The 27,943-nt window shown below is 43.1% G+C and overlaps 1 protein-coding gene across 1 annotated transcript in view; it reads right to left on the minus strand.

The window, feature by feature from the left end:
- Positions 1-27,943, minus strand: part of LOC106602171 (zeta-sarcoglycan) — a 361,636-nt gene that overhangs the window by 113,770 nt on the left and 219,923 nt on the right. Inside the window, exon 2 of the mRNA XM_045722923.1 lies at positions 23,168-23,368. Coding sequence (XP_045578879.1) covers positions 23,168-23,368 — 201 coding nt within the window. The remainder of the gene's footprint in view (positions 1-23,167; positions 23,369-27,943) is intronic.

Raw genomic sequence — 27,943 nt, forward strand, 5'->3', positions numbered from 1 at the left:
CATGTTGATGAGAACTACAACCCTCACAGTACTGTACAGTATGAGTGATTATACTAGACATGTTGATGAGAACTAGAACCCTCACAGTACTGTACAGTATGAGTGATTATACTAGACATGTTGATGAGAACTCGAACCCTCACAGTACTGTACAGTATGAGTGATTATACTATACATGTTGATGAGAACTAGAACCCTCACAGTACTGTACAGTATGAGTGATTATACTACACATGTTGATGAGAACTAGAACCCTTACAGTACTGTACAGTATGAGTGATTATACATGTTGATGAGAACTAGAACCCTCACAGTACTGTACAGTATGAGTGATTATACATGTTGATGAGAACTAGAACCCTCACAGTACTGTACAGTATGAGTGATTATACATGCTGATGAGAACTAGAACCCTCACAGTACTGTACAGTATGAGTGATTATACTATACATGTTGATTAGAACTGAACCCTCACAGTACCGTACAGTATGAGTGATTATACTATACATGTTGATGAGAACTAGAACCCTCACAGTACTGTACAGTATGAGTGATTATACTATACATGTTGTTGAGAACTAGAACCCTCACAGTACTGTACAGTATGAGTGATTATACTATACATGTAGATTAGAACTAGAACCCTCACAGTACTGTACAGTATGAGTGATTATACTATACATGTTGATGAGAACTAGAACCCTCACAGTACTGTACAGTATGAGTGATTATACTATACATGTTGTTGAGAACTAGAACCCTCACAGTACTGTACAGTATGAGTGATTATACTATACATGTTGATGAGAACTAGAACCCTCACAGTACTGTACAGTATGAGTGATTATACTATACATGTTGATTAGAACTAGAACCCTCACAGTACTGTACAGTATGAGTGATTATACTATACATGTTGATGAGAACTAGAACCCTCACAGTACTGTACAGTATGAGTGATTATACTACACATGTTGATGAGAACTAGAACCCTTACAGTACTGTACAGTTTGAGTGATTATACATGTTGATGAGAACTAGAACCCTCACAGTACTGTACAGTATGAGTGATTATACATGTTGATGAGAACTAGAACCCTCACAGTACTGTACAGTATGAGTGATTATACATGTTGATGAGAACTAGAACCCTCACAGTACCGTACAGTATGAGTGATTATACTATACATGTTGATGAGAACCCTCACAGTACTGTACAGTATGAGTGATTATACTATACATGTTGATGAGAACTACAACCCTCACAGTACTGACAGTATGAGTGATTATACTATACATGTTGATGAGAACTAGAACCCTCACAGTACTGTACAGTATGAGTGATTATACTATACATGTTGATGAGAACTACAACCCTCACAGTACTGTACAGTATGAGTGATTATACTACACATGTTGATGAGAACTAGAACCCTCACAGTACTGTACAGTATGAGTGATTATACTATACATGTTGATGAGAACTAGAACCCTCACAGTACTGTACAGTATGAGTGATTATACTACACATGTTGATGAGAACTAGAACCCTCACAGTACTGTACAGTATGAGTGATTATACTATACATGTTGAAGAGAACCCTCACAGTACTGTACAGTATGAGTGATTATACTACAAATTTTGATGAGAACTAGAACCCTCACAGTACTGACAGTATGAGTGATTATACTATACATGTTGATGAGAACTAGAACCCTCACAGTACTGTACAGTATGAGTGATTATACTATACATGTTGATGAGAACTACAACCCTCACAGTACTGTACAGTATGAGTGATTATACTACACATGTTGATGAGAACTAGAACCCTCACAGTACTGTATAGTATGAGTGATTATACTATACATGTTGATGAGAACTACAACCCTCACAGTACTGTACAGTATGTGATTATACTAGACATGTTGTTGAGAACTACAACCCTCACAGTACTGTACAGTATGAGTGATTATACTACACATCTTGATGAGAACTACAACCCTCACAGTACCGTACAGTATGAGTGATTATACTAGACATGTCGATGAGAACTAGAACCCTCACAGTACTGTACAGTATGAGTGATTATACATGTTGATGAGAACTACAACCCTCACAGTACTGTACAGTATGAGTGATTATACTATACATGTTGATGAGAACTAGAACCCTCACAGTACTGTACAGTATGAGTGATTATACTATACATGTTGATGAGAACTAGAACCCTCACAGTACTGACAGTATGAGTGATTATACTAGACATGTTGTTGAGAACTAGAATCCTCACAGTACAGTACAGAATGAGTGATTATACATTTTGATGAGAACTACAACCCTCACAGTACTGTACAGTATGAGTTATTATACTATACATGTTGATGAGAACTAGAACCCTCACAGTACTGTACAGTATGAGTGATTATACTAGACATATTGATGAGAACTAGGACCCTCACAGTACTGTACAGTATGTGATTATACTAGACATGTTGATGAGAACTAGAACCCTCACAGTACTGTACAGTATGAGTGATTATACATGTTGATGAGAACTAGAACCCTCACAGTACTGTACAGTATGAGTGATTATACTAGACATATTGATGAGAACTAGGACCCTCACAGTACTGTACAGTATGAGTGATTATACTATACATGTTGATGAGAACTAGAACCCTCACAGTACTGACAGTATGAGTGATTATACTATACATGTTGATGAGAACTAGAACCCTCACAGTACTGTACAGTATGAGTGATTATACTACACATGTTGTTGAGAACTAGAACACTCACAGTACTGACAGTATGAGTGATTATACTATACATGTTGATGAGAACTAGAACCCTCACAGTACTGACAGTATGAGTGATTATACTATACATGTTGATGAGAACTAGAACCCTCACAGTACTGTACAGTATGAGTGATTATACTATACATGTTGATGAGAACTAGAACCCTCACAGTACTGTACAGTATGAGTGATTATACTATACATGTTGATTAGAACTCGAACCCTCACAGTACTGTACAGTATGAGTGATTATACTACACATGTTGATGAGAACTAGAACCCTCACAGTACTGTACAGTATGAGTGATTATACTATACATGTTGTTGAGAACTAGAACCCTCACAGTACTGTACAGTATGAGTGATTATACTATACATGTTGTTGAGAACTAGAACCCTCACAGTACTGTACAGTATGAGTGATTATACTATACATGTTGATTAGAACTAGAACCCTCACAGTACTGTACAGTATGAGTGATTATACTATACATGTTGATTAGAACTAGAACCCTCACAGTACTGTACAGTATGAGTGATTATACTATACATGTTGATGAGAACTACAACCCTCACAGTACTGTACAGTATGAGTGATTATACTAGACATGTTGATGAGAACTAGAACCCTCACAGTACTGTACAGTATGAGTGATTATACTAGACATGTTGATGAGAACTCGAACCCTCACAGTACTGTACAGTATGAGTGATTATACTATACATGTTGATGAGAACTAGAACCCTCACAGTACTGTACAGTATGAGTGATTATACTACACATGTTGATGAGAACTAGAACCCTTACAGTACTGTACAGTATGAGTGATTATACATGTTGATGAGAACTAGAACCCTCACAGTACTGTACAGTATGAGTGATTATACTATACATGTTGTTGAGAACTAGAACCCTCACAGTACTGTACAGTATGAGTGATTATACTACATGTAGATTAGAACTAGAACCCTCACAGTACCGTACAGTATGAGTGATTATACTATACATGTTGATTAGAACTAGAACCCTCACAGTACCGTACAGTATGAGTGATTATACTATACATGTTGATGAGAACTAGAACCCTCACAGTACTGTACAGTATGAGTGATTATACTAGACATGTTGATGAGAACTAGAACCCTCACAGTACTGTACAGTATGAGTGATTATACTAGACATGTTGATGAGAACTCGAACCCTCACAGTACTGTACAGTATGAGTGATTATACTATACATGTTGATGAGAACTAGAACCCTCACAGTACTGTACAGTATGAGTGATTATACTACACATGTTGATGAGAACTAGAACCCTTACAGTACTGTACAGTTTGAGTGATTATACATGTTGATGAGAACTAGAACCCTCACAGTACTGTACAGTATGAGTGATTATACATGTTGATGAGAACTAGAACCCTCACAGTACTGTACAGTATGAGGTATTATACATGTTGATGAGAACTAGAACCCTCACAGTACCGTACAGTATGAGTGATTATACTATACATGTTGATGAGAACCCTCACAGTACTGTACAGTATGAGTGATTATACTATACATGTTGATGAGAACTACAACCCTCACAGTACTGACAGTATGAGTGATTATACTATACATGTTGATGAGAACTAGAACCCTCACAGTACTGTACAGTATGAGTGATTATACTATACATGTTGATGAGAACTACAACCCTCACAGTACTGTACAGTATGAGTGATTATACTACACATGTTGATGAGAACTAGAACCCTCACAGTACTGTACAGTATGAGTGATTATACTATACATGTTGATGAGAACTAGAACCCTCACAGTACTGTACAGTATGAGTGATTATACTACACATGTTGATGAGAACTAGAACCCTCACAGTACTGTACAGTATGAGTGATTATACTATACATGTTGATGAGAACCCTCACAGTACTGTACAGTATGAGTGATTATACTACAAATTTTGATGAGAACTAGAACCCTCACAGTACTGACAGTATGAGTGATTATACTATACATGTTGATGAGAACCCTCACAGTAATGTACAGTATGAGTGATTATACTACACATGTTGATGAGAACTAGAACCCTCACAGTACTGACAGTATGAGTGATTATACTATACATGTTGATGAGAACTAGAACCCTCACAGTACTGTACAGTATGTGATTATACTATACATGTTGATGAGAACTAGAACCCTCACAGTACTGTACAGTATGAGTGATTATACTACACATGTTGATGAGAACTACAACCCTCACAGTACTGACAGTATGAGTGATTATACTATACATGTTGATGAGAACTAGAACCCTCACAGTACTGTATAGTATGAGTGATTATACTATACATGTTGATGAGAACTACAACCCTCACAGAACTGTACAGTATGAGTGATTATACTAGACATGTTGTTGAGAACTACAACCCTCACAGTACTGTACAGTATGAGTGATTATACTACACATGTTGATGAGAACTACAACCCTCACAGTACCGTACAGTATGAGTGATTATACTAGACATGTCGATGAGAACTAGAACCCTCACAGTACTGTACAGTATGAGTGATTATACATGTTGATGAGAACTACAACCCTCACAGTACTGTACAGTATGAGTGATTATACTATACATGTTGATGAGAACTAGAACCCTCACAGTACTGTACAGTATGAGTGATTATACTATACATGTTGATGAGAACTAGAACCCTCACAGTACTGACAGTATGAGTGATTATACTAGACATGTTGTTGAGAACTAGAATCCTCACAGTACTGTACAGTATGAGTGATTATACTAGACATGTTGTTGAGAACTAGAACCCTCACAGTACTGTACAGTATGAGTGATTATACTAGACATGTTGTTGAGAACTAGAATCCTCACAGTACTGTACAGTATGAGTTATTATACTATACATGTTGATGAGAACTAGAACCCTCACAGTACAGTACAGAATGAGTGATTATACATGTTGATGAGAACTACAACCCTCACAGTACTGTACAGTATGAGTTATTATACTATACATGTTGATGAGAACTAGAACCCTCACAGTACTGTACAGTATGAGTGATTATACTAGACATATTGATGAGAACTAGGACCCTCACAGTACTGTACAGTATGTGATTATACTAGACATGTTGATGAGAACTAGAACCCTCACAGTACTGTACAGTATGAGTGATTATACACATGTTGATGAGAACTAGAACCCTCACAGTACTGTACAGTATGAGTGATTATACTATACATATTGATGAGAACTAGGACCCTCACAGTACTGTACAGTATGAGTGATTATACTATACATGTTGATGAGAACTAGAACCCTCACAGTACTGACAGTATGAGTGATTATACTAGACATGTTGATGAGAACTAGAACCCTCACAGTACTGTACAGTATGAGTGATTATACTACACATGTTGGTGAGAACTAGAACCCTCACAGTACTGTACAGTATGAGTGATTATACTATACATGTTGATTAGAACTCGAACCCTCACAGTACTGTACAGTATGAGTGATTATACTATCATGTTGATGAGAACTAGAACCCTCACAGTACTGTACAGTATGAGTGATTATACTATACATGTTGATGAGAACTAGAACCCTCACAGTACTGACAGTATGAGTGATTATACTATACATGTTGATGAGAACTAGAACCCTCACAGTACTGACAGTATGAGTGATTATACTAGACATGTTGATGAGAACTAGAACCCTCACAGTACTGTACAGTATGAGTGATTATACTTCATGTTGATGAGAACTAGAACCCTCACAGTACTGTACAGTATGAGTGATTATACTATACATGTTGATTAGAACTCGAACCCTCACAGTACTGTACAGTATGAGTGATTATACATGCTGATGAGAACTAGAACCCTCACAGTACTGTACAGTATGAGTGATTATACTATACATGTTGATTAGAACTAGAACCCTCACAGTACTGTACAGTATGAGTGATTATACTATACATGTTGATTAGAACTAGAACCCTCACAGTACTGTACAGTATGAGTGATTATACTATACATGTTGTTGAGAACTAGAACCCTCACAGTACTGTACAGTATGAGTGATTATACTATACATGTTGATGAGAACTAGAACCCTCACAGTACTGTACAGTATGAGTGATTATACTATACATGTTGATGTTTGTTTGTAATTATTATTGCAGTCCTGGAATTTCAGGAATTCGTTTTTTGTTTCAACTTTTTATTTTCACAAGTAAATTATTATATGCAAAGATATAGAAAACATAAAGGCTATTGAAGCAAATTGCTGCATTTCTGATACATTCTTGTTACATATACTTTAGTACAGTCAATAAAGTGAAAAGGTGTTATTCTTATTCTATAATGAAATACTGATTTATGTGAAAAATCATTCAAACTTCAGAGAGAGGAGTTCATCATTTATGTAATGCTCCCTGTTGTTAGTGTTTTTTAGGTCAGTGTGTTATGACTGACAAGTTATGCTTTCTGAGTGAGAATCGTTGCCATTGTTATGGTCGAACAAGCTTATTTTGAGACATGTATGAAGTGTTTTGTTGGTTTGAGTGAGTTTTGGAGGTGAGATCAACTGTTTGGCCAAGATGCATGTTGGTAATGCAGACTGTGTGAAGAGTTTGGAAAAAGTGGCTTCAGTATTGACCGATGCTTGTTAGCAATTGAAAAAAAACTGTAATTGGGAATAATGTGACTAGGCAACAGGATAGATAATATACAGTAGCAGCAGTGTATGTGATGAGTCAAAAACAATGGTGCAGTCTTTGACAATTGTTCGGGCCTTCCTCTGACAGCGCCTGCTATAGAGGTCCTGGATGTGACTCTCCATCCATTCTGCTGTGACCTGAGCAGAGTGACAGATGACCGTGTGTCTGAGTAGTGACTTACTGTCCAAGTCTACTGGCCTGCGTGTCCAGGCCTGTCCAGCCCTGCCCGTCTTTCATCTGACCTGAATACCAAACCGACTGGAACGTTTGTCTGGTGGGCAAAACGCTCACTTTGACGTGGAGGGGCTGCTATCTGATCGCTGTCTGTCTCTGTGTGTGAGGCAGAGGATTTGTGTGCCTGTCTGTGTGTGCCTGTGTGTGTGTTGAATGTGTGTGTGCCTGTGTGTGTGTGTGTGTGTGTGTGTGTGTGTGTGTGTGTGTGTGTGTGTGTGTGTCTATGCGCACCTGTGTGTGTGTGTGTGTGTGTGTGTGTGTGTGTGCCTGTGTGTTTGTGTGTCTACGTGCACCTGTGTGTATATGCCTGTGTGTGTGTGCGTGTGTGTGTGTGCGTGTGTACGTGCAACTGTGTGTGCCTGTGTGTGTGTCTGCTTGTCTAGTTGCGTGTGTGTGTGCACCCTGCACTGTGCCCATGGCCTTGTTTGTAGACTGTCAGTCACTGTGGACAGCCGCTTGCCAAACAGAACAGAGAGAAGCACAGCAGAGCGGCACCGGGACAGACTGAGCATGCTCACACCAGGCCTGTCCGTCATCGCTAGCTGGGCTGAGGAGAATGAGTCATGACCAGAGTCACCTTGTTTAATACCATACAGCTAGATCTGGTAGTGCTTTTGCCTACACTCTTAGAAAAAAAGGTTCTGGATAGAACCAAAAAGGGTTCTATGCTTGCTTCATATATGGCACCCCTATAGGTTCTATGTAGAACCCTTTTGTAGGGTCCTTTGATCAGAACCCCAGGGGTTCTTCTTCACTGAACCAAAATTGGTTCCATATAGAACCCTTTTGTTCCATATAGGGTTCTAAACAGAACCAATTTAATTTCTATATAGAACCTTAAAAGGTGCCATATATGAAGCAAGCATATAGCCCTTTTTATCTAAGAGTGTTCTCCATTGTGATTGTCAAGCATGACAATTGCATAAGCAGTTGACTGGAGAGCAGAAACAGACCATATTTCTCTCAAGATTCTCATCAGAAAAGAAATGGGCAGAACTTGGTACGGTAATGAAAACGCATAAAACAAGTCACGCAAATTGGCCACACATCCTGACTGTAGCAGCGACACACGGCCACTCACATAATTACATCTGAAATCCCAAATAAACAGACGAATCAAATGAAGATCCCATATGTGTGTGGACTGGGACTAGAAGACCTGTTTAAAAAGAGGAAGATCACATTCTAATAGTTTTTGCTCCGTTACTGTAAGTACATATGACAGCGCTAGCCAGTCATAATGTTGTCTTCCACAAAATACCATTGCACTATCACATGGCTTCCATAATTTGAAACCCTTTAAAGTGGCAATCAGCAGTCGAAACAATAACAAAGCTTGTTCCCCGCCACTGTTTCGGTAAATAGCTGAGGGATAGGCCTAGAGAAACGTAACCACTCAAATTCATAGACAGAGGTATGGATTGGACTGACCATCCATGATGTAAAAATTATAGTTCTAACCATGTTTTGATGCTGCACAGTGTTTCTTTTTCATTTATTTTGTTTACAGACATTGAAATATAACAAGTTCATATTTTGCGTTCTGATATGGTAGGAATCAGTGGGCATATAATATTAATTTATAAGTCCCAAAATCGATGTAACAATTGCAGACTTCCCCTTTAACTTAGCTACTTTCCTTACTTACTTTACAAGACATAACAGAAGCCCCAGGCCTGAGGCCCCTCTAATCAGACATCTGCAGTACTTCTCTGTGTGTCAGAAAATGTTGACTTATTTCAACCCGACACAATCAGAGAGAGAGAGAGAGAGACGGAGGGAGGGAGAGAGTGACAGAGGCAGTCAGCGAGAAAGAGTGAGAGGGAGATAGAGAGGTATAGATGGCGAGAGAGAGAGAGAGAGAGACAGGGGAATGAAGTTTATTTATTTTGAAGAAGAGGGTAGGGAGAATATGAAGCAGAGAGAGAGAGAGAGAGAAAGAGGCAACAAACAGAGAGAGAGATGGATAAACTGAATGAGAGAGAAAACAATCCTCTTTGTCGAACGGCCATCTGTTTGCCATAGCCTCAGCAATAAAACAGGGCCCTTTAAACAACAAACGAGGCCGTTCCGAGGAGGACACCATCCATTAGAGCCCTCTGATTGATTGTCAACGCCGGCCTGCTCTTGGCCCGCTCTCTCCGGAGCCGGCCCGACGTACGCAACATTACCTGAACATATTATGATACTCCATTGGCCCCTAACGAGCTAAATTGACGGGAATGAATCCTGGGGCTGACAAATCTGAGGGGGCCTAGCTTTGGTTGTTGTTGTTGGGAAAGGGGGGAAGGGAGATGAGGGGGAGGAGTGATTCCGGAAGAGGAAGGAAGAAGAGATGGAAAGAGGAGGATGCAGTGTGTGTGTGTGTGTGTGTGTGTGTGTGTGTGTGTGTGTGTGTGTGTGTGTGTGTGTGTGTGTGTGTGTGTGTGTGTGTGTGTGTGTGACTCTTGTGTTCTCTCATGTGTATGCATACCATAGGCACTCTGCACGAATCGACCCAACTCCCGAATTGCCCGAGCCAACGACGCGGCTCACCATCGGATTTTCATTCCACCAACAGGTATCAGAGGACCAGCGTTCAGCGGTCTATGTTTAATAATCATAAGCCAGTACGAGGTCGGCTCCCTTATTTGTCTTTTTAAAAGCTTTTTTCCCCGTCCACATTTAACAATGTGGCTTTGTCAGGGTCCGCCGCCGACAGATCAATGTCTAATTGGATTTCCTACAACCTTCAATGGACGACCCGCGTTTAAAAATTAACGCTCCAGAACTTGAGAAATAATAATCATGATACAACGACTACGCTCCGAGCTCGGTTATTACACACCGTAGGGGGCTGGAGGAACGACACGGCCCATAGTGTTACTATTGATTTATATCCCACACACAAACGACTTCAGATGAATGGTGCTCGGGCCACGATTCAGCTGGGGAAACAAGGAAAAAAAGCTTCTAAACTGGATGACTTCACTGTGGTTTCAAACTTCAGAGTTTGCAGGGACAAGCTATGCTTCTGGGGAGGGTGTTTTTCCGTGTCCTCCCTCTTCATCTCACTGAGCTGTTCTAGTTACTTTTTGATCTGTCTTGTCCTGTTCATTTCCTCAACGCTCCTGTCCTGTTCATTTCCTCAACGCTCCTGTCCATTTCTTCAATGCTCCTGTCTTGTTCACTTCCTCAATGCTCTTGTCCTGTTAACATTCCTCAATGCTCCTGTCCTGTTAATTTCCTCAACGCTCCTGTCCATTTCCTCAATGCTCCTGTCTTGTTCACTTCCTCAATGCTCTTGTCCTGTTAACATTCCTCAATGCTCCTGTCCTGTTCATTTCCTCAATGCTCCTGTCCTGTTGACTTCCTCAATGCTCCTGTCCTGTTTATTTCCTCAACGCTCCTGTCCATTTCCTCAACGCTCCTGTCCTGTTGACTTCCTCAATGCTCCTGTCCTGTTTATTTCCTCAATGCTCCTGTCCATTTCCTCAATGCTCCTGTCCTGTTGACTTCCTCAACGCTCCTGGCCTGTTCATTTCCTCAACGCTCCTGTCCTGTTCATTTCCTCAACGCTCCTGTCCTGTTCATTTCCTCAACGCTCCTGTCCTGTTGACTTCCTCAACGCTCCTGTCCTGTTCATTTCCTCAACGCTCCTGTCCTGTTAATTTCCTCAACGCTCCTGTCCATTTCCTCAATGCTCCTGTCTTGTTTACTTCCTCAATGCTCTTGTCCTGTTAACATTCCTCAATGCTCCTGTCCTGTTAATTTCCTCAACGCTCCTGTCCATTTCCTCAATGCTCCTGTCTTGTTCACTTCCTCAATTCTCTTGTCCTGTTAACATTCCTCAATTCTCCTGTCCTGTTCAGTTCCTCAATGCTCCTGTCCTGTTCATTTCCTCAACGCTCCTGTCCTGTTCATTTCCTCAACGCTCCTGTCCTGTTCATTTCCTCAACGCTCCTGTCCTGTTCATTTCCTCAACGCTCCTGTCCTGTTCACTACCTCAATGCTCCTGTCCTGTTCACTACCTCAATGCTCCTGTCCTGTTCATTTCCTCAATGCTCCTGTCCTGTTCATTTCCTCAATGCTCCTGTCCTGTTCATTACCTCAATGCTCCTGTCCTGTTCATTACCTCAATGCTCCTGTCCTGTTAATTTCCTCAATGCTCCTGTCTTGTCCTGTTAACTTCCTCAATGCTCCTGTCTTGTCCTGTTAACGTCCCCAATACGCCTATCCTGTTTAAACCTCTTAAAGATCTCTAGAGATCGGTGTCCCACCCTCGGGACGGTTGAGGTAATGTGCGCTAATGTGATTAGCATGACGCTGTTAGTAACAAGAACATTTCCCAGGACATAGACATATCTTATATGGGCAGAAAGCTTAAATTCTTGTTAATCTAACTGCACTATCCAATTTACAGTAGCTATTAGAGTGAAAACATACCATTATATTGTTTGAGGAGAGTGCACACTTTTGAAAATATATATATTGACCAATTAGGCATATTTGGACAGACTTGACACAACATTTTGAACATAAATGCAATGGTTCATTGGATCAGTCTAAAACTTTGCACATACACTGCTGCCATCCAGCGGCCAAAATCTAAATTGCGCCTAAATTCCTAACTCAGATTTTGGCCTTTCTCTTGTATTTCAAAGATGATGGAAGAAAAATAATTACAAAAAGACGCATGTTTTTTTCTTTGTATTATTTTTTACCAGATCTAATGTGTTATATTCTCCTACATTAATGTCACATTTCCACAAACTTCAAGGAGTTTCCTTTCAAATGGTATCAAGAATATACATATCCTTGCTTCAGGTCCTGAGCTACAGGCAGTTCCATTTGGGTATGTCATTTCAGGCAAAACGTTTAAAAAAGGGTTCGATCCCTTCCTCAATTCTCCTGTCTAATCCTGTTAACTTCCTCAAAGCTCCTGTCCTGTGCTGAGGGTTCTGCAGCACCCCTGATAAATCGCAATAAAAAAGTATTTACTTCCCACCCAAACCAAATCAGTGCAATAGGCCTTTATTACACCTGTGTGAGTGGAGCAAAAAACTTGTCAGCAGAGCGGGGACAAAACATTCTGGATTTTTTCTCTGCTTTGTTCTGAGCTGTGTCCTCTGGTCTAACCTGCAGCCTGTGTCCTCTGGTCTAACCTGCAGCCTGTGTCCTCTGGTCTAACCTGCAGCCTGTGTCCTCTGGTCTAACCTGCAGCCTGTGTCCTCTGGTCTAACCTGCAGCCTGTGTCCTCTGGTCTAACCTGGAGCCTGTGTCCTCTGGTCTAACCTGCAGCCTGTGTCCTCTGGTCTAACCTGCAGCCTGTGTCCTCTGGTCTAACCTGCAGCCTGTGTCCTCTGGTCTAACCTGCAGCCTGTGTCCTCTGGTCTAACCTGGAGCCTCTGTCCTCTGCTTGTCCCTCTGTACTGTGCTTACTTGCTCTGTCCTCCTCTATCCTCCTTCTGTTGATTTTTCTGGGCAGGAAGTCACGGTATCCTCTGCCCGGGAGTGACTCACTCCTCCTGGGCTCCACTTCACAGGAGCTGTGACATCGTCAGCGTGAGATAATCAGCCCGATGCGATCGGTATCGATCTCCCGCAGGGGGGAGGGAAAATCGGCCGGTGGATGACAGGAAAAAGGGAGGGAACAATACAAACATGAAAGGAAAGGAGATCTGTCAGGGCCCCGGGAGAGGGTCGAGGTGGTCGAAGAGAGGAGAGGGGGATGAGAAGGAAAGAAGGCCTCAGGCGTGACCGGATGTCCCTATCCCACGCAGGGATATCGTCCCAGCCGTTTGAAACACCCTTCGTTAATCAACTGCTAATCCACGGTGGTGTAAAGGTAAACTCCCAACGTTCTTTCAGCGTTAATTAAACCTAACATGTCCTCCCCTGTTATGTCATCCTCAAGGTCATCAACACAGACAGGGGAATACAGACCGGCATCGTGCTGGATGGCTTTGTACCCTGGCTGAGGGGTCCAGCCAGGTTGCGAGGACCCCTGGGTGCACAGATGCTGGGTATGAGCTAATTCCTGTATGATTCCATGATGATTTAAACTGGTGACAGTTCCCTGTTCATTAGCTCAAACGTGAATAATATTGGTCGCTATACAGCTAGAGTTGGAATAGTGGTCGGTGAATATGTTATTTGGCAGACTGGGTTCATAAATTGTCTTGTAATATATACCATTATGCAGACTCTTTTATCCAAATTTAATTACAGTCACGCGTGCACACATTTTACGTACAGGTGGTCCTGGGAATCAAACACCCTATCCTGGTGTTGCAAGCACCATGTTTTACCAACTGAGCTATAGAAATCTCATCTAGAGAGTGTGTTAAGATTCTGTAATTACCTCTTACACACACGCCCACCTGTTCCATCCCCACACTCTACCTCGCTCTCGTTCATCCTCATCCCCTGTGGCACAAGGACAATGAGACGCGGCGTTGAAGTGCTAATGGCCATTAGTTTCCAGGTGGTTTGACCCGGCTCTCCGTGGCACCACATCAGCATGGTGATTGGCTGGGATAATTCCCCCTGGGCCTTAATGACTGCTACCAACCATTTATCTTTTAGTCAAAGAGCAAGGCTATTGCTTTAAGAAGACACACACGTAAGGGCTTGTGGAAATACATGGGTAGACGGACAGATGGATGGACAGATGTCAATGCACACCAGCATTCATGCACACACACACTCCCCCCTATTGCCTAGTCAGTTTTAACCCTACCTGCATGTACATATTACCTCAACTACCTCGTACCCCTGCACATTGACTCAGTACCAGTACTCTTGTCAACCATGTTCACACGTGAGAGAAGAAGTCCAAAAACAGTGAAACAGAGAAAACCAGTGTCAGTTCAGTCACCGTGAAGAAACCGTTTAGGAGAGGAGGGAGGAGAGAAAACATCCAAAGGAACAAAAGTTGTATTTTAATTCAATATTTGTATTATTTTCAACATTTTCACATGAAATATTTCCGGGTTAGGGTTACTTTGAGCATAGACACAGAAGCACACACGCACACAAATTACCTGATCACTTTTACCCTTACCTACATGTACATATTACCTCAACTACCCCGTACCCCTGCACAGTGACTAGGTACTGATACCCCTGCACATTGACTCGGTACTGGTACCCCTGCACATTGACTCGGTACTGGTACCCCTGCACATTGACTCGGTACTGGTACCCCTGCACATTGGCTCGGTACTGGTACCCCTGCACATTGACTCGGTACTGGTACCCCTGCACATTGGCTCGGTACTGGTACCCTTTATATAGCCTCGTTATTGTTATTTATTGTGTTACTATTTATTTTTTTCTGTATTGTTGGTAAAGGACTCGTGAGTAAGAATTTCACGGTAAAGTCTACACCTTTTGTATTCGACACGTGACAAATAAAATTTGATTTGACACACACACACGCACAGCTATAACCCAAGCTTGAAACCTGCATGTGCTGGAGAATAATCACTTCTCTCTTTGACCAACAGAAAGGAGACAGCGAAAAGACGGACTGGATTAGCGAGCACAGCACGGCCACAACCTTTATCTCCCTCCATAGCAGACAGAGAGACAGACGGACTGGAGTAGCGAGAGCAGCAGGGCCACAACCTTTATCTCCCTCCATAGCAGACAGAGAGACAGACGGACTGGAGTAGCGAGAGCAGCAGGGCCACAACCTTTATCTCCCTCCATAGCAGACAGAGAGACAGAGAAAGACGGGGTTGTGATCTTCAGTGGTGGAGGGCTGAGGGATCTTAGCTCATTTAGCGGAGAGGAAATGAGAAAGCATTCTGCTGTGAAGCCCAGGCCACAGGCTTTGTTACACACTGTGGGGGTCAGCGGGGTTCACATATAAGGTCAAATAAAGGTCAAGGGCCATCTGGCTTTCTCTGTACGTTCCGAGAAAGGCTTGCCGACAGCGTATCTGTTTCTGAGAAAGATTTAATGCTGAATGGATGGATATGACTTTTTTCTCTTCTTTATCATCTCCTGCTACTTTCTCCCTCTCTCACTAGCATCGTCATTCTTGCAGAGAAAAAATGTATATATAAATCACTTTCTCTCAGACACACACTCACACGAACGCACAAGCACGCACGCACTAGGGTTTAAGAGCGGGAACCGCTATTTCCCGGCCAAACCCATTATCGTTTCCGCGGATAAATAATGGCGATGAACTGGTATATTATAATCAATTATTTCTACGAACAGCATGACGTGAAATGGAACTGGTAAATGATATACAATGTGTATATATATATATATATATATATATAGAGAGAGAGAGAGAGAGAGAGAGAGAGAGAGAGAGAGAGAGAGAGAGAGAGAGAGAGAGAGAGAGAGAGAGAGAGAGAGAGAGAGAGAGAGAGAGAGAGAGAGAGGTGTAGTTTCACTTGCTTTGGCAATGTAAACATATGTTTCCCATGCCAATAAAGCCCTTTGAATTTAATTGAGAGAGAGGGGGAGAGAGAGAGAGAGAGCGAGAGAGCGAGAGCGAGAGAGGGGGAGAAGAGAGAGAGAGATGGTGAGAGAGCGAGAGAGCGAGAGAGAGAGAGAGAGAGAGAGAGCGAGAGAGAGAGAGAGAGATGGGGACAGGAAGTGAAGAATGGCCAGTAGTGTCCAGACAGACAGAGCGTGGCAAGATGGAAGGAAGGAGGGAGGCTGTTAGATTATCTCTCTCTGTGCAGACCTCCCTCTGCTCTGATTAAGATCAGACACGTCAGCACTCTGGACCTGATGGATCCCCAACATTAACCCACCCTCCCTCTGCTGTGTGTGTGTGTGTGTGTGTGTGTGTGTGTGTGTGTGTGTGTGTGTGTGTGTGTGTGTGTGTGTGTGTGTGTGTGTGTGTGTGTGTGTGTGTGTGTGTGTGTGTGTGTGTGTGTGTGTGTGTGTGTGCATTTAATGGTGTGCCCTCAATTACCTGAGGGGGTATTGGTGTGAGCATGAACATGTATGTGTGTGTGTGTGTGTGTGTGTTTCAAGCCGGGCCTCCTCCATTACCTCAGGTCAGAACAAAGACCCAGGCGTGGCTAGGGGGGGATCAGTGATGGAGTTCAGCGGATAAGCAGTGTGTGTGTGTGTGTGTGTGTGTGTGTGTGTGTGTGTGTGTGTGTGTGTATATAGCAGTGTGTTCAGGTGCTAGCCTCTCGTAATGACTAGAGCTGAGCACACAGGTTTGAAGAAGAGCACCGTACAGCATATTCTGGCCACAGGGCACAGCTGGGAGATATAGGATAGTATAGGACACACACACATTGGCATGCGCACAAACGCACACCAACGCAGACACACACGCATGCACACACATGCACACCCACGCACACGCACAAATACACGCTCAACATTATTTAACTCATACCAAATTGTTATATAAGAAATGCCTTCCCAGACACTGCAGACACACATACATTCTCTCTCTCTCTCTCTCTCTCTCTCTCTCTCTCCCTTTCTCCTGCGTTTCTTTTCTAAGGATGCACCAAAACAAAAGCAGCCTGCCTCTGTCTCTTAAACCCCTAATAATAACAGCGGCCATATTGTCCAACACCTGCCTCACCATCTCTTAACCTCCGCTTCCCATCCCTCCTTCCCTCCATTCCCATGGCCAAACATGGCCGTCGCCAGTCTCTCTAACATATCATCAACCCACCCACTCACCCCCCTCAATCTGGATCTGAGCAGCGGCACTGGGCTTGGCTTGTCAACCTGTTTATTTTTGTCTACAATGGAGAATGATAGTGTTTGTCCCAGCGTACTGTCTGACAGACAAGAGGGAATGTAAGCGGAAGATGGTTCGCTTAGACAGGATGGTTAGCTTAGACAGGATGGTTAGCTTAGACAGGACGTGCAACGGAATGATGACCATGTTCTGTGATAGTGGTCTGCGGCATCGCAGTCTCAAGAGGCAAATCAAATCAAATGTTATTTGGCACATTCATCGTAAACAACAGGTGTAGACTAACAGTGAAATGCTTACTTACGGGTTATTTTCCCAGAATGCAGTTAAAGATCAAAAATAAAACAGAAATAGTGACACAAGGAATAAATACCATATATTTCTTGTGCCTTGGGGGTTAGACGTTAACACAGCGTCTGTTGTGGCTGTAAAGTACAATCCATGAACAGGAATGAGATATGACCAGGAACAACTCTAGTCCGGTCATGATGTGAGGAGAACCAATGGGTAATTCCACGCACAATCACAATATCTTTGTTTCTCCTCATCCTCATACCATTAGAAAGTAACCTCACATCCTTCCCCCGACTAGGAAATGAAGACAATTGATTGGTGACAACATTGCCATGCCAACGGCGGAACAAGTGGAAATGTAATCCCTGCGTGAAACCCCCAAAGGACCCCGCAGGATTTGCATTCCCCAAATTGAAGTCCGACCTCCCCATTTACAGCCAAGCTGTCACTTCAAACAAAAAAATTCAAACGTTATTTTGTTGTTGCCTTATTGTAATTTGTCAAGTGTTTAATTTAAATCTTCCTTTGATAGCCTTTCGGGTGACATTGAAACTCAATAAATAATCATGAAGCAATCATAACAACACATAGCCTATTCATCATATCGCTAATAACTACCTAAAATAGGCAATTAACACTTTGATGAACTCTGACTTTTTTGTACCACGTCATCTGCAACCAGCTTTAATAATAGAACTATATTTCAGATCTCATTATTATTCTCATGGTGCTAGTCTTCACTGACATGGTGCTAGTCTATGGAGTCTTCACTGACATGGTGCTAGTCTATGGAGTCTTCACTGACATGGTGTTAGTCTATGGAGTCTTCACTGACATGGTGTTAGTCTATGGAGTCTTCACTGACATGGTGTTAGTCTATGGAGTCTCCACTGACATGGTGTTAGTCTATGGAGTCTCCACTGACATGGTGAAGTCTATGGAGTCTTCACTGACATGGTGTTAGTCTATGGAGCCTTCACTGACATGGTGCTAGTCTATGGAGTCTTCACTGACATGGTGTTAGTCTATGGAGTCTTCACTGACATGGTGTTAGTCTATGGCGTCTTCACTGACATGTTGTTAGTCTATGGAGTCTTCACTGACATGGTGTTAGTCTATGGAGTCTTCACTGACATGGTGCTAGTCTATGGAGTCTTCACTGACATGGTGTTAGTCTATGGAGCCTTCACTGACATGGTGCTAGTCTATGGAGTCTCCACTGACATGGTGTTAGTCTATGGAGTCTCCACTGACATGGTGTTAGTCTATGGAGTCTCCACTGACATGGTGTTAGTCTATGGAGTCTCCACTGACATGGTGTTAGTCTATGGAATCTTCACTGTCATGGTGTTAGTCTATGGAGTCTTCACTGACATGGTGAAGTCTATGGAGTCTTCACTGACATGGTGTTAGTCTATGGAGTCTTCACTGACATGGTGCTAGTCTATGGAGGCTTCACTGTCATGGTGTTAGTCTATGGAGTCTTCACTGACATGGTGTTAGTCTATGGAGTCTTCACTGACATGGTGTTAGTCTATGGAGTCTTCACTGACATGGTGCTAGTCTATGGAGTCTTCACTGTCATGGTGTTAGTCTATGGAGTCTTCACTGTCATGGTGTTAGTCTATGGAGTCTTCACTGACATGGTGCTAGTCTATGGAGTCTTCACTGACATGGTGTTAGTCTATGGAGTCTCCACTGACATGGTGTTAGTCTATGGAGTCTTCACTGACATGGTGCTAGTCTATGGAGTCTCCACTGACATGGTGTTAGTCTATGGAGTCTCCACTGACATGGTGTTAGTCTATGGAGTCTCCACTGACATGGTGTTAGTCTATGGAATCTTCACTGTCATGGTGTTAGTCTATGGAGTCTTCACTGACATGGTGAAGTCTATGGAGTCTTCACTGACATGGTGTTAGTCTATGGAGTCTTCACTGACATGGTGCTAGTCTATGGAGGCTTCACTGTCATGGTGTTAGTCTATGGAGTCTTCACTGACATGGTGTTAGTCTATGGAGTCTTCACTGACATGGTGTTAGTCTATGGAGTCTTCACTGACATGGTGAAGTCTATGGAGTCTTCACTGACATGGTGTTAGTCTATGGAGTCTTCACTGACATGGTGCTAGTCTATGGAGGCTTCACTGTCATGGTGTTAGTCTATGGAGGCTTCACTGTCATGGTGTTAGTCTATGGAGTCTTCACTGACATGGTGTTAGTCTATGGAGTCTTCACTGTCATGGTGTTAGTCTATGGAGTCTTCACTGTCATGGTGTTAGTCTATGGAGTCTTCACTGACATGGTGCTAGTCTATGGAGTCTTCACTGACATGGTGTTAGTCTATGGAGTTTTCACTGACATGGTGTCAGTCTATGGAGTCTTCACTGACATGGTCTTGTGTTGAAGTGAATGTCATTGATACGCCCCCGTCTTTTGGGCAGATTCACATATCGTTGTTTAATGTTCATTTGATCTGATAATCAAATTGTCTCCGAGATACAGATTATAACTTCGATGACCAGATTGCGTGTAGAATAGTGTAGAATACAATAGAAAGAATCGCTAAGAATAGAAAGTAGAATATTATAGAATAAAACAGAAATTGTAAGTTGAATTTGATTGCTGGAATACTTCAATCGTCAAATCACATTCCAACACATAAACCCAGGCCACTCCAGCCCATGCCAATGCTAGCCCATGTCAACCAAGGATAACCCATGCAAAATAGATGTGACTTATCTCCATTGTGGCTCAGGGCTGTCATGCATCCATGTTTAATGTCTCGCCGACACGCCAAAGAATCTTCTCCTGACTCGTCGAGGGGGTCCTAAACTAGTGTGATGTCACCATCAAAGAGTTGGCTTTGAAGAATCACCCGCCGAGTTTAGTGTGCAGCGCCGCCAAATCCACAAGCGCCACAAAACAGTGTTCTGAAATCCACACAGAAACCGTGTCTGAACAGCTTTGATCTATGTGGATCGACGTCAAATTATGGCTCACTGGGGATTCACATAGAGCAAGACTGTGTATTGATGCCACCCTATAGCATGTAGCGATGGCTAGAGGAATAACGCATTAGTAATAGCAGCAGCAATAGTACCGTTCAAAAGAGATGCTCTGGTTATTCTGTCATCAAGGCCGGTTACTGCTTCAAACACCAAGACTACTGATAGCAGAAACACTGTGGCAAGCTGCAGCTTCAGAGCACCGTTGTCAGTCACCCCCCCAGGTAATGAAGAGGTGAGCCTATATCTGTCCAAGGGGGATCCATCTTTTATGTGTTTTCTGCTGCTCGCCTATTGATCTATTTGTTCGAAGCAACAGTCTGGTTTCAGCTGGGTCAAACCAGGAAATAAAACACACAGCCGAGGCATGTTGCAGCAATATGGATTCCTACTCTGCCTGGCTGCCTGCGTTTCTCACAGAGGATACAGTAACAAGGAGAGGAACGATAAACAGACGGGAAAAGACAGAAGAGGAAAAGTTAAGGAGAGGAGGAGGAGATGTAAACCTGGGAAAATAGACCTGGGAGGGACAGCGAGCGAGAGAGAAAGAGCGAGAGAGGGAACGAGAGAGGGAATTCATTATGTTAATATTGTAAATTAATCACTTCATTCCCAAAGTATGCTTTGGCAATATCTACATTGTTTTGTCATGTCTAAAAAGCTATTTTAATTTAATTGAGAAAGAGAGAGTGAGGCAGAAGAAATGAACAACAGTACCATAGGGCTAAGTATGTGGTTATCGAGCTCTCTCTCTCTGTGTCTCTCTCTCTCTCTGTCTCTCTGTCTCTCTCTCTCTCTCTCTCTGTCTCTCTCTGTCTCTCTCTCTCTCTCTCTGTCTCTCTCTCTCTCTGTCTCTCTCTCTCTCTGTCTCTCTCTCTCTCTGTCGCTCTCTCTCTCTCTCTGTCTCTGTGTACAGGGGGGAACGCGGCCCATTAGTCAGCGCACGTTGACATTTATCACTTTGAGGGATTTCACTAATATCTGGAGGATATTGGGAGCCATGGTGGGAATAACACCTCGGAAAATGCATCTGCACAATTGGATTTGGGACCAGGAATGCCGGCGGCCTATAGGAATGGCTGGGGGCCTCGCAAAAAACCCGCACCTCTCTCTCTCTCTCTCTCTCTCACACACGCTCACACAAACACACTCGCTCTCACCCTTTTATTTGGTAGAAATTAAATCCCTTCCGGCGTATTTTAGGTTATTTTGAAGTCGCCGGCAGATTTGATTGCAGGAAGCCATTATGAAAACAGAAGGGGTAGAAATTCAGCAATTGGCAGGCGGGGTCACCTCATCCAAACGTATTTTTATATATATTATTATGGGCGGTCCCAGGGGCCCCGGCGCATGCTGGGTATATTACAGACTAGGCCGCCCCCCCTGAAAAACAAGTAAATTGATCTGCAACTTTTGACAGGTTTGTTTATCTGTCAGAGGCAGAGCATTGGATGGAAATATTCATGGTAATGGTTGTATCTCAAATCGTATCCTTTTCCTATGTAGTGCACTACGTTTACCATAGAGCTCTGGTCAAAAATAATACACAAATAGGGTGCCATTTGGAGCGCACCCTCAATTTTGGTACGCCCCCGCTCTCTCCCCATCCAGACAGGATTTCCATAGGCTCCATTTCACACGCCGTCCACTTTCACAGCTGGGTTTCTGTCATAGTTAGAGAAGGCTGTTTACCTGTGCCTTGAGCCACGACGAATGGTCTATCTAAAGCCATTAACATATTCACATTAACATGAGATTTGATCTGGCTTTTTGTCCCGCTAAGAGTGTCATCTACAGTCTTGTTCAGCCACTAATTTAACATTGGGTTCCCCTTCCGCCTGATCACTGAATGTTTTTCAATTGACCCATCTATCAAGTGAGAAAACCCTTCCTCCGCAAGCCTCATCACGTCTCCATGAGGACATGATATAGTTCCCTAGCAACATCCTTACTCAGTGAAGATACTCTATCAGCATGATTTAGGTTGGAGCAGAAACCTGCATAATCACTTAGGCTACAATCGAGGACTAATGTTGAGCAAACTGAGCATTTAGTCTTATGAAACCACTCTTAGATATCTTGTATGTTAACACATTGAGGTTTACATGACATAAACCTGACATAAACATGACATAAACATGACATAGCCTTGACAAGATCCCAAACAACCAGTGTAGGTACACATTCACATGCATTTCCCCTCTAGCCCTCTAGCGGCACTATGGTCACCTCACTGCGGTGAAGTTCATGACCTTCAAGAACCAGATGGTGAACTTCTCAACACTTGTAAAGCATTACGCGGGTCACACTACCACCCTTACAACAAGCTACCTCTCAGCACACAGTCACACATCCCCTCCAGACCTCCAGGGGCACTATGGGTAACTCACCACGGTGAAGTTCATGACCTTGAGGATCCAGATGGTGAGCGCCAGGTTGACGATCATGGTGACCAGGAGCAGGAGGATGAAGAAGTAGAGGCAGCGCTTCCTCCAGCCGTAAATACCCACCGGGTAGGCCTGGGCACCTTGGTGTGCCCGCTGGCTCAGGGTGTTGGGCTGGGCCGCGAGGATGTATTGCTCCTGGGTCATCTGGAAAAGAAGGAGGAGAGAACAGAAATGCTGGTCAGACTTGGGATTCAAACCCACAATCCTCCAACTGATGAAGCACTTCTCCAACCTCTATCTGCTGCCCTCTGTCACTTCCAAGGTAGGGATGGCGAGAGAAGGTGCAGTGAGAGGAGAGAGGACAGAAATGGATGGGGGATGAGGGTTAAGACAGAGAGAGGTGACAAAGAGATTAGGGAGGTGAGGTTGGAGGTTAGCGGAGATGGGGGAAGCAATGGAGTGGAAGGCATGAGCAGGAAGAGGGAGACTGAGAGGTTAATGAGGGGAAAGGGGATGAGAGAAATGGTTAGGATCAATGGGACAGGGAAAGAGAGAAAGGTTTAGGACCAATGGGACAGGGAAAGAGAGAAAGGGTTAGGACCAATGGGACAGGGAAAGAGAGAAAGGGTTAGGACCAATGGGACAGGGAAAGAGAGGATGGGAGGCAAGAAAGAGGGGTCAAGGTTAGAGAGAGGGGGAAGGAGAGGAGATGGATGAAGTGAGGCAGAAAGAGGAAGAAGATGACAGAGGAAAGGAGGAAGAGAAGGTCAAAGAGAGGAGAGGAGGGATGGGGAGGAGCAGAGGGAGATAGAAAGAATGGACAGATGATGGAGAGAGAGAGAGAGAGAGACAGAGAGAAATGCTATTTGGCCCTAAACAGAGAGTATACAGTGGCACTGTGACTGACCCAAAGTTAAGGAAAGCTTTGACTATGTACAGACTCAGTGAGCCTAGCCTTGCTATTGAGAAAGGCTGCCGTAGGCAGACCTGGCTCTCAAGAGAAGACAGGCTATGTGCACACTGCCCAAAAAATGAGGTGGAAACTGAGCTGCACTTCCTAACCTCCTGCCCAATGTATGACCCTATTAGAGACACATATTTCCCTCAGATTACACAGATCCACAAAGAATTCGAAAACAAACCCGATTTTGATAAACTCCCATATCTACTGGGTGAAGTACCACAGTGTGCCATCACCGCAGCAAGATTTGTGACCTGTTGCCACAAGAAAAGGTCAACCAGTGAAGAACAAACACCATTGTAAATACAACCCATATTTATGCTAATTTATTTTCACTTTTGTACTTTAACCATTTGTACATCGTTACAACACTGTATATATATACATAATATGACATTTGTAATGTCTTTATTCTTTTGGAACTTCTGTGAGTGTAATGTTTACTGTTCATTTTTATTGTTTATTTCACTTTTGTATATTATCTACCTCACTTGCTTTGGCAATGTTAACATATGTTTCTCATGCCAATAAAGCCCCTTGAATTGAGAGAGAGAGAGAGAAAGAGAGAGAGAGAGAGAGAGAGAGAGAGAGAGAGAGAGAGCAGTGGATAGAGCAGAGATAGTAAAGACAGGTGGTGTGGAAGGGAGGGAGGAAGGCAAGATGAGAACGGAGAAAGAGAGCGTGCGAAGGAGAGCGGGAGAGATAAGAAAGACAGGAGAGAAAACCCATTGGTTCTACTGCTTGAAGAGCTGAGGATAGGAGAGATACCACTCTGCCAGGCCTCTGCTATCTCCCTGTAGATCTCTAGTCTATATTGCTGGTCTCTGCCTGGATTCTCACTAAAGTCTAACCGGGAACTATAGAATCCATTCGACACATCAGCGAATGCCCATTACTCACAAGCCCATAGAAAATGACACGGTGAAGTATTGAATTAGCAATAGTGTCCGGCAGCGGTGTTCTGCTATTGGAGATTGCAGACATTCTCACTGGCATTTTCACCGCTTGCCGAACTTGATTGTTTGTGTAAACAGCATGACTGTACTCTACCATTCAGAATGCTGTGTTAGATGTCCAAAATGTCACCGCTATTTTCTTTTTAGTGCCTATGGGCCTTGGTCTAAAGTAGTGCACTAAACAGGGAATAGGGTTCTATTTGGGACGGAGACATTGCCTGGGCTCAACAGGTCAGAGCTGCTTCTCACAGCCCCGGGACTTCATGTGGCTATAAATATCTAATGAGCAACGCATGTGTGAAGCAGCTCTGTGAAGAAGTGAAGAAACATTACTTCTCATTCCCACCACCTCCTCCCTCAATCTGTCTCTCTCGCTCTCTCTCTCCTCCTCTATTTCCTCTCACTGTTTGTTGCCACATATGTTCCTTTTCCCATTTCTCGTCCTTCTTCTGAACGTCGCTAATGTGACCACATCTCTCCTCTCCCTCTCTTTCCTGCTCTCCCTCTTTACCTCACTCCTTTCTCTGGCCATCTTTTCCCCCTCCTTCTCTCTTGCTTTCTATTCATTTCTCTCTTTTTTCCTCTTACTCTCTCATTCCTTTCCCATCCATCTCTCAAGCTCTCTCTCCATTTCTCTATCTCCCTGTTATGCTCTCTATCACACTATCCATATTTTACACCTCTCTCTCTCTCCATCCATTTCTCCATCCCCCTCTCCCTCTCTCTTTACGCTACCTGTATGCCTCTCAACCCTCCACCACCAACCCCATGTAGTCTCAATACATTTCTCAAATTGAACTGACAAGGAGCAATCCATCACGCCCGGGTCTCCCCGCCTGAGAGGCTTTCCGACGGAGCCGCAACGTGACTTTATTAACGCCTTAACAGCCAAACGCCTCTGCTGTCGCGGCAACCCAGGCGCCGCCGCCATCCAATCAGCCTGATAGCGTCTTGTGCTGCATCACCACATCTTAGCAACCATTCAAGAAGGGAAGGCTTTAGAGAGGAAAGTAGGGGGGAAAGAAATGGGAAAACTCATATAGAGTGAGGTTGGTTGTTTGTTTTGAGGGGGGATTTCCCAGAATTCCCTGGGTAGAGATATATGGAGGGAACGGGATGGAAAGGAAAAGGGAAGAGATGGAGGAATGGCTCAGCTGTAAACCAGTGATGTGGGAGGGAGAGGTGAGTTATATTGGTGAGGTATAGTTGAAGAGGTGTGGAGAGGTCTGGGTTAAAGGCACACTGATGACTCATAGAGAGACTAATGTTAAGGGTAATGATACTACATCGTCAGTCAGATACCTGCAGGAGGCGTGTGTGTGTGTGTGTGTGTGTGTGTGTGTGTGTGTGTGTGTGTGTGTGTGTGTGTGTGTGTGTGTGTGTGTGTGTGTGTGTGTGTGTAATGACTCATGCCTCAGTCAGAGAGAAGTAGCGAAAGCATCAAGGGACAGGAAGGGATCCAGCCAGCCAAGATGTAATGCTATTTTCTCTTCCTGCAGATTGCCCTATTGAATCCCATTCCCCAAATGGATACACATCTCCTCTGATACAATGAGAGGATGATTGAAGGTGTGTAAGAAAACACTTTATGCATCCCAAATAGCACCCTATTCCCTATATGGTGCACTTTAAAGGGAATACAGTGCCATTTGGGACACCGACACAGCTCATCAGAGAACTGGGAAGCAGATAATGGTGTTGGGACGGGCAAGTGACTTTTCCTTGTTAAAGACATGAAAGGAGTACGGAGAAGAGAAAGTTTTGACTTGCTTGTCACACCCTGACCATAGAGAGCCCTTGGTTCTCTATGGTGTTGTAGGTCAGGGCGTGACTAGGGGGTATTCGAGTCGATTTATTTCTATGTTTGGGATTGAGTATGGTTCCCAATTAGAGGGAGTGGATTATCGTTGTCTCTAATTGGGGATCATACTTAAGGTGTCCCTGTTCGCACCTGCTTTTGTGGGATATTGTTTGTGTATGTGCTTGTTGCACTACGTTACTTCACGTTTCGTTGCTTGTTTATTGTTTTTGTTGAGAAGTTTCACTTTTAATAAAGATGTGGAACTCAACACACGCAGCGCCTTGGTCCGTCCATTATCACGACCGTGACATTGCTTCTATATGTGGTTGTTTTATCTTCCTTAGTTGAATGCACTGACTGTAAGTCGCTCTGGATAAATTACCAAAATGTCAATGTAACTGCGATGCAGTCCGCGATCTTAAGCTCAACAAATTTGTAAAAAAATATAATTTGATTCGTAACATATCATACGAATTGCAAAACATTATTATTTGACAGTTCTTTGCAGGACGTAACATATCAAATGAAATGTATGACGTAGTACACAATTGGATGACGTAGTACACAATTGCATGATGTAGTACACAATTGGATGACGTGGTACACAGAAAGCGGGGACCCGTTTTGGACTGAGGCTTTCAAAACTACTGGCTGAAATTATACAAATGTTCTGGAGCGTTACTTTAAAAACTGACAAAGGGATGACCAATTTTGTTCTTTGAAAGATTGTCGTCTTTTGCGGTCTTCCGTATCATGTACGACCTGCCTAACAGACTATGGTCGAGAGGAAAAGTCATATGTTAACTACACTGACTAGCGCACTCGTTCTGTCAAACCAAACATGTCAAATATTTAACATGTTTCCTCAATCAATACGGCTTTCAACCTGCTTCAATTTCACGCAATGACATTCGGCAGAGTTTGAGCACACATGGTAAGCCGCATTAACAAATCAATAAATCTTTTAAAAGGTCATAGCAGTTGCTGCTGTAACTCAACTTACGGTAGAGAGGCAGACAGTGCAGATTTGTGGCTAATTAAACTTTGCCGTCACAAGAGTG

The sequence above is a fragment of the Salmo salar genome, chromosome ssa08 (assembly GCF_905237065.1).
Source record: "Salmo salar chromosome ssa08, Ssal_v3.1, whole genome shotgun sequence".
In the NCBI taxonomy this organism is placed as follows: Eukaryota; Metazoa; Chordata; class Actinopteri; order Salmoniformes; family Salmonidae; genus Salmo; species Salmo salar.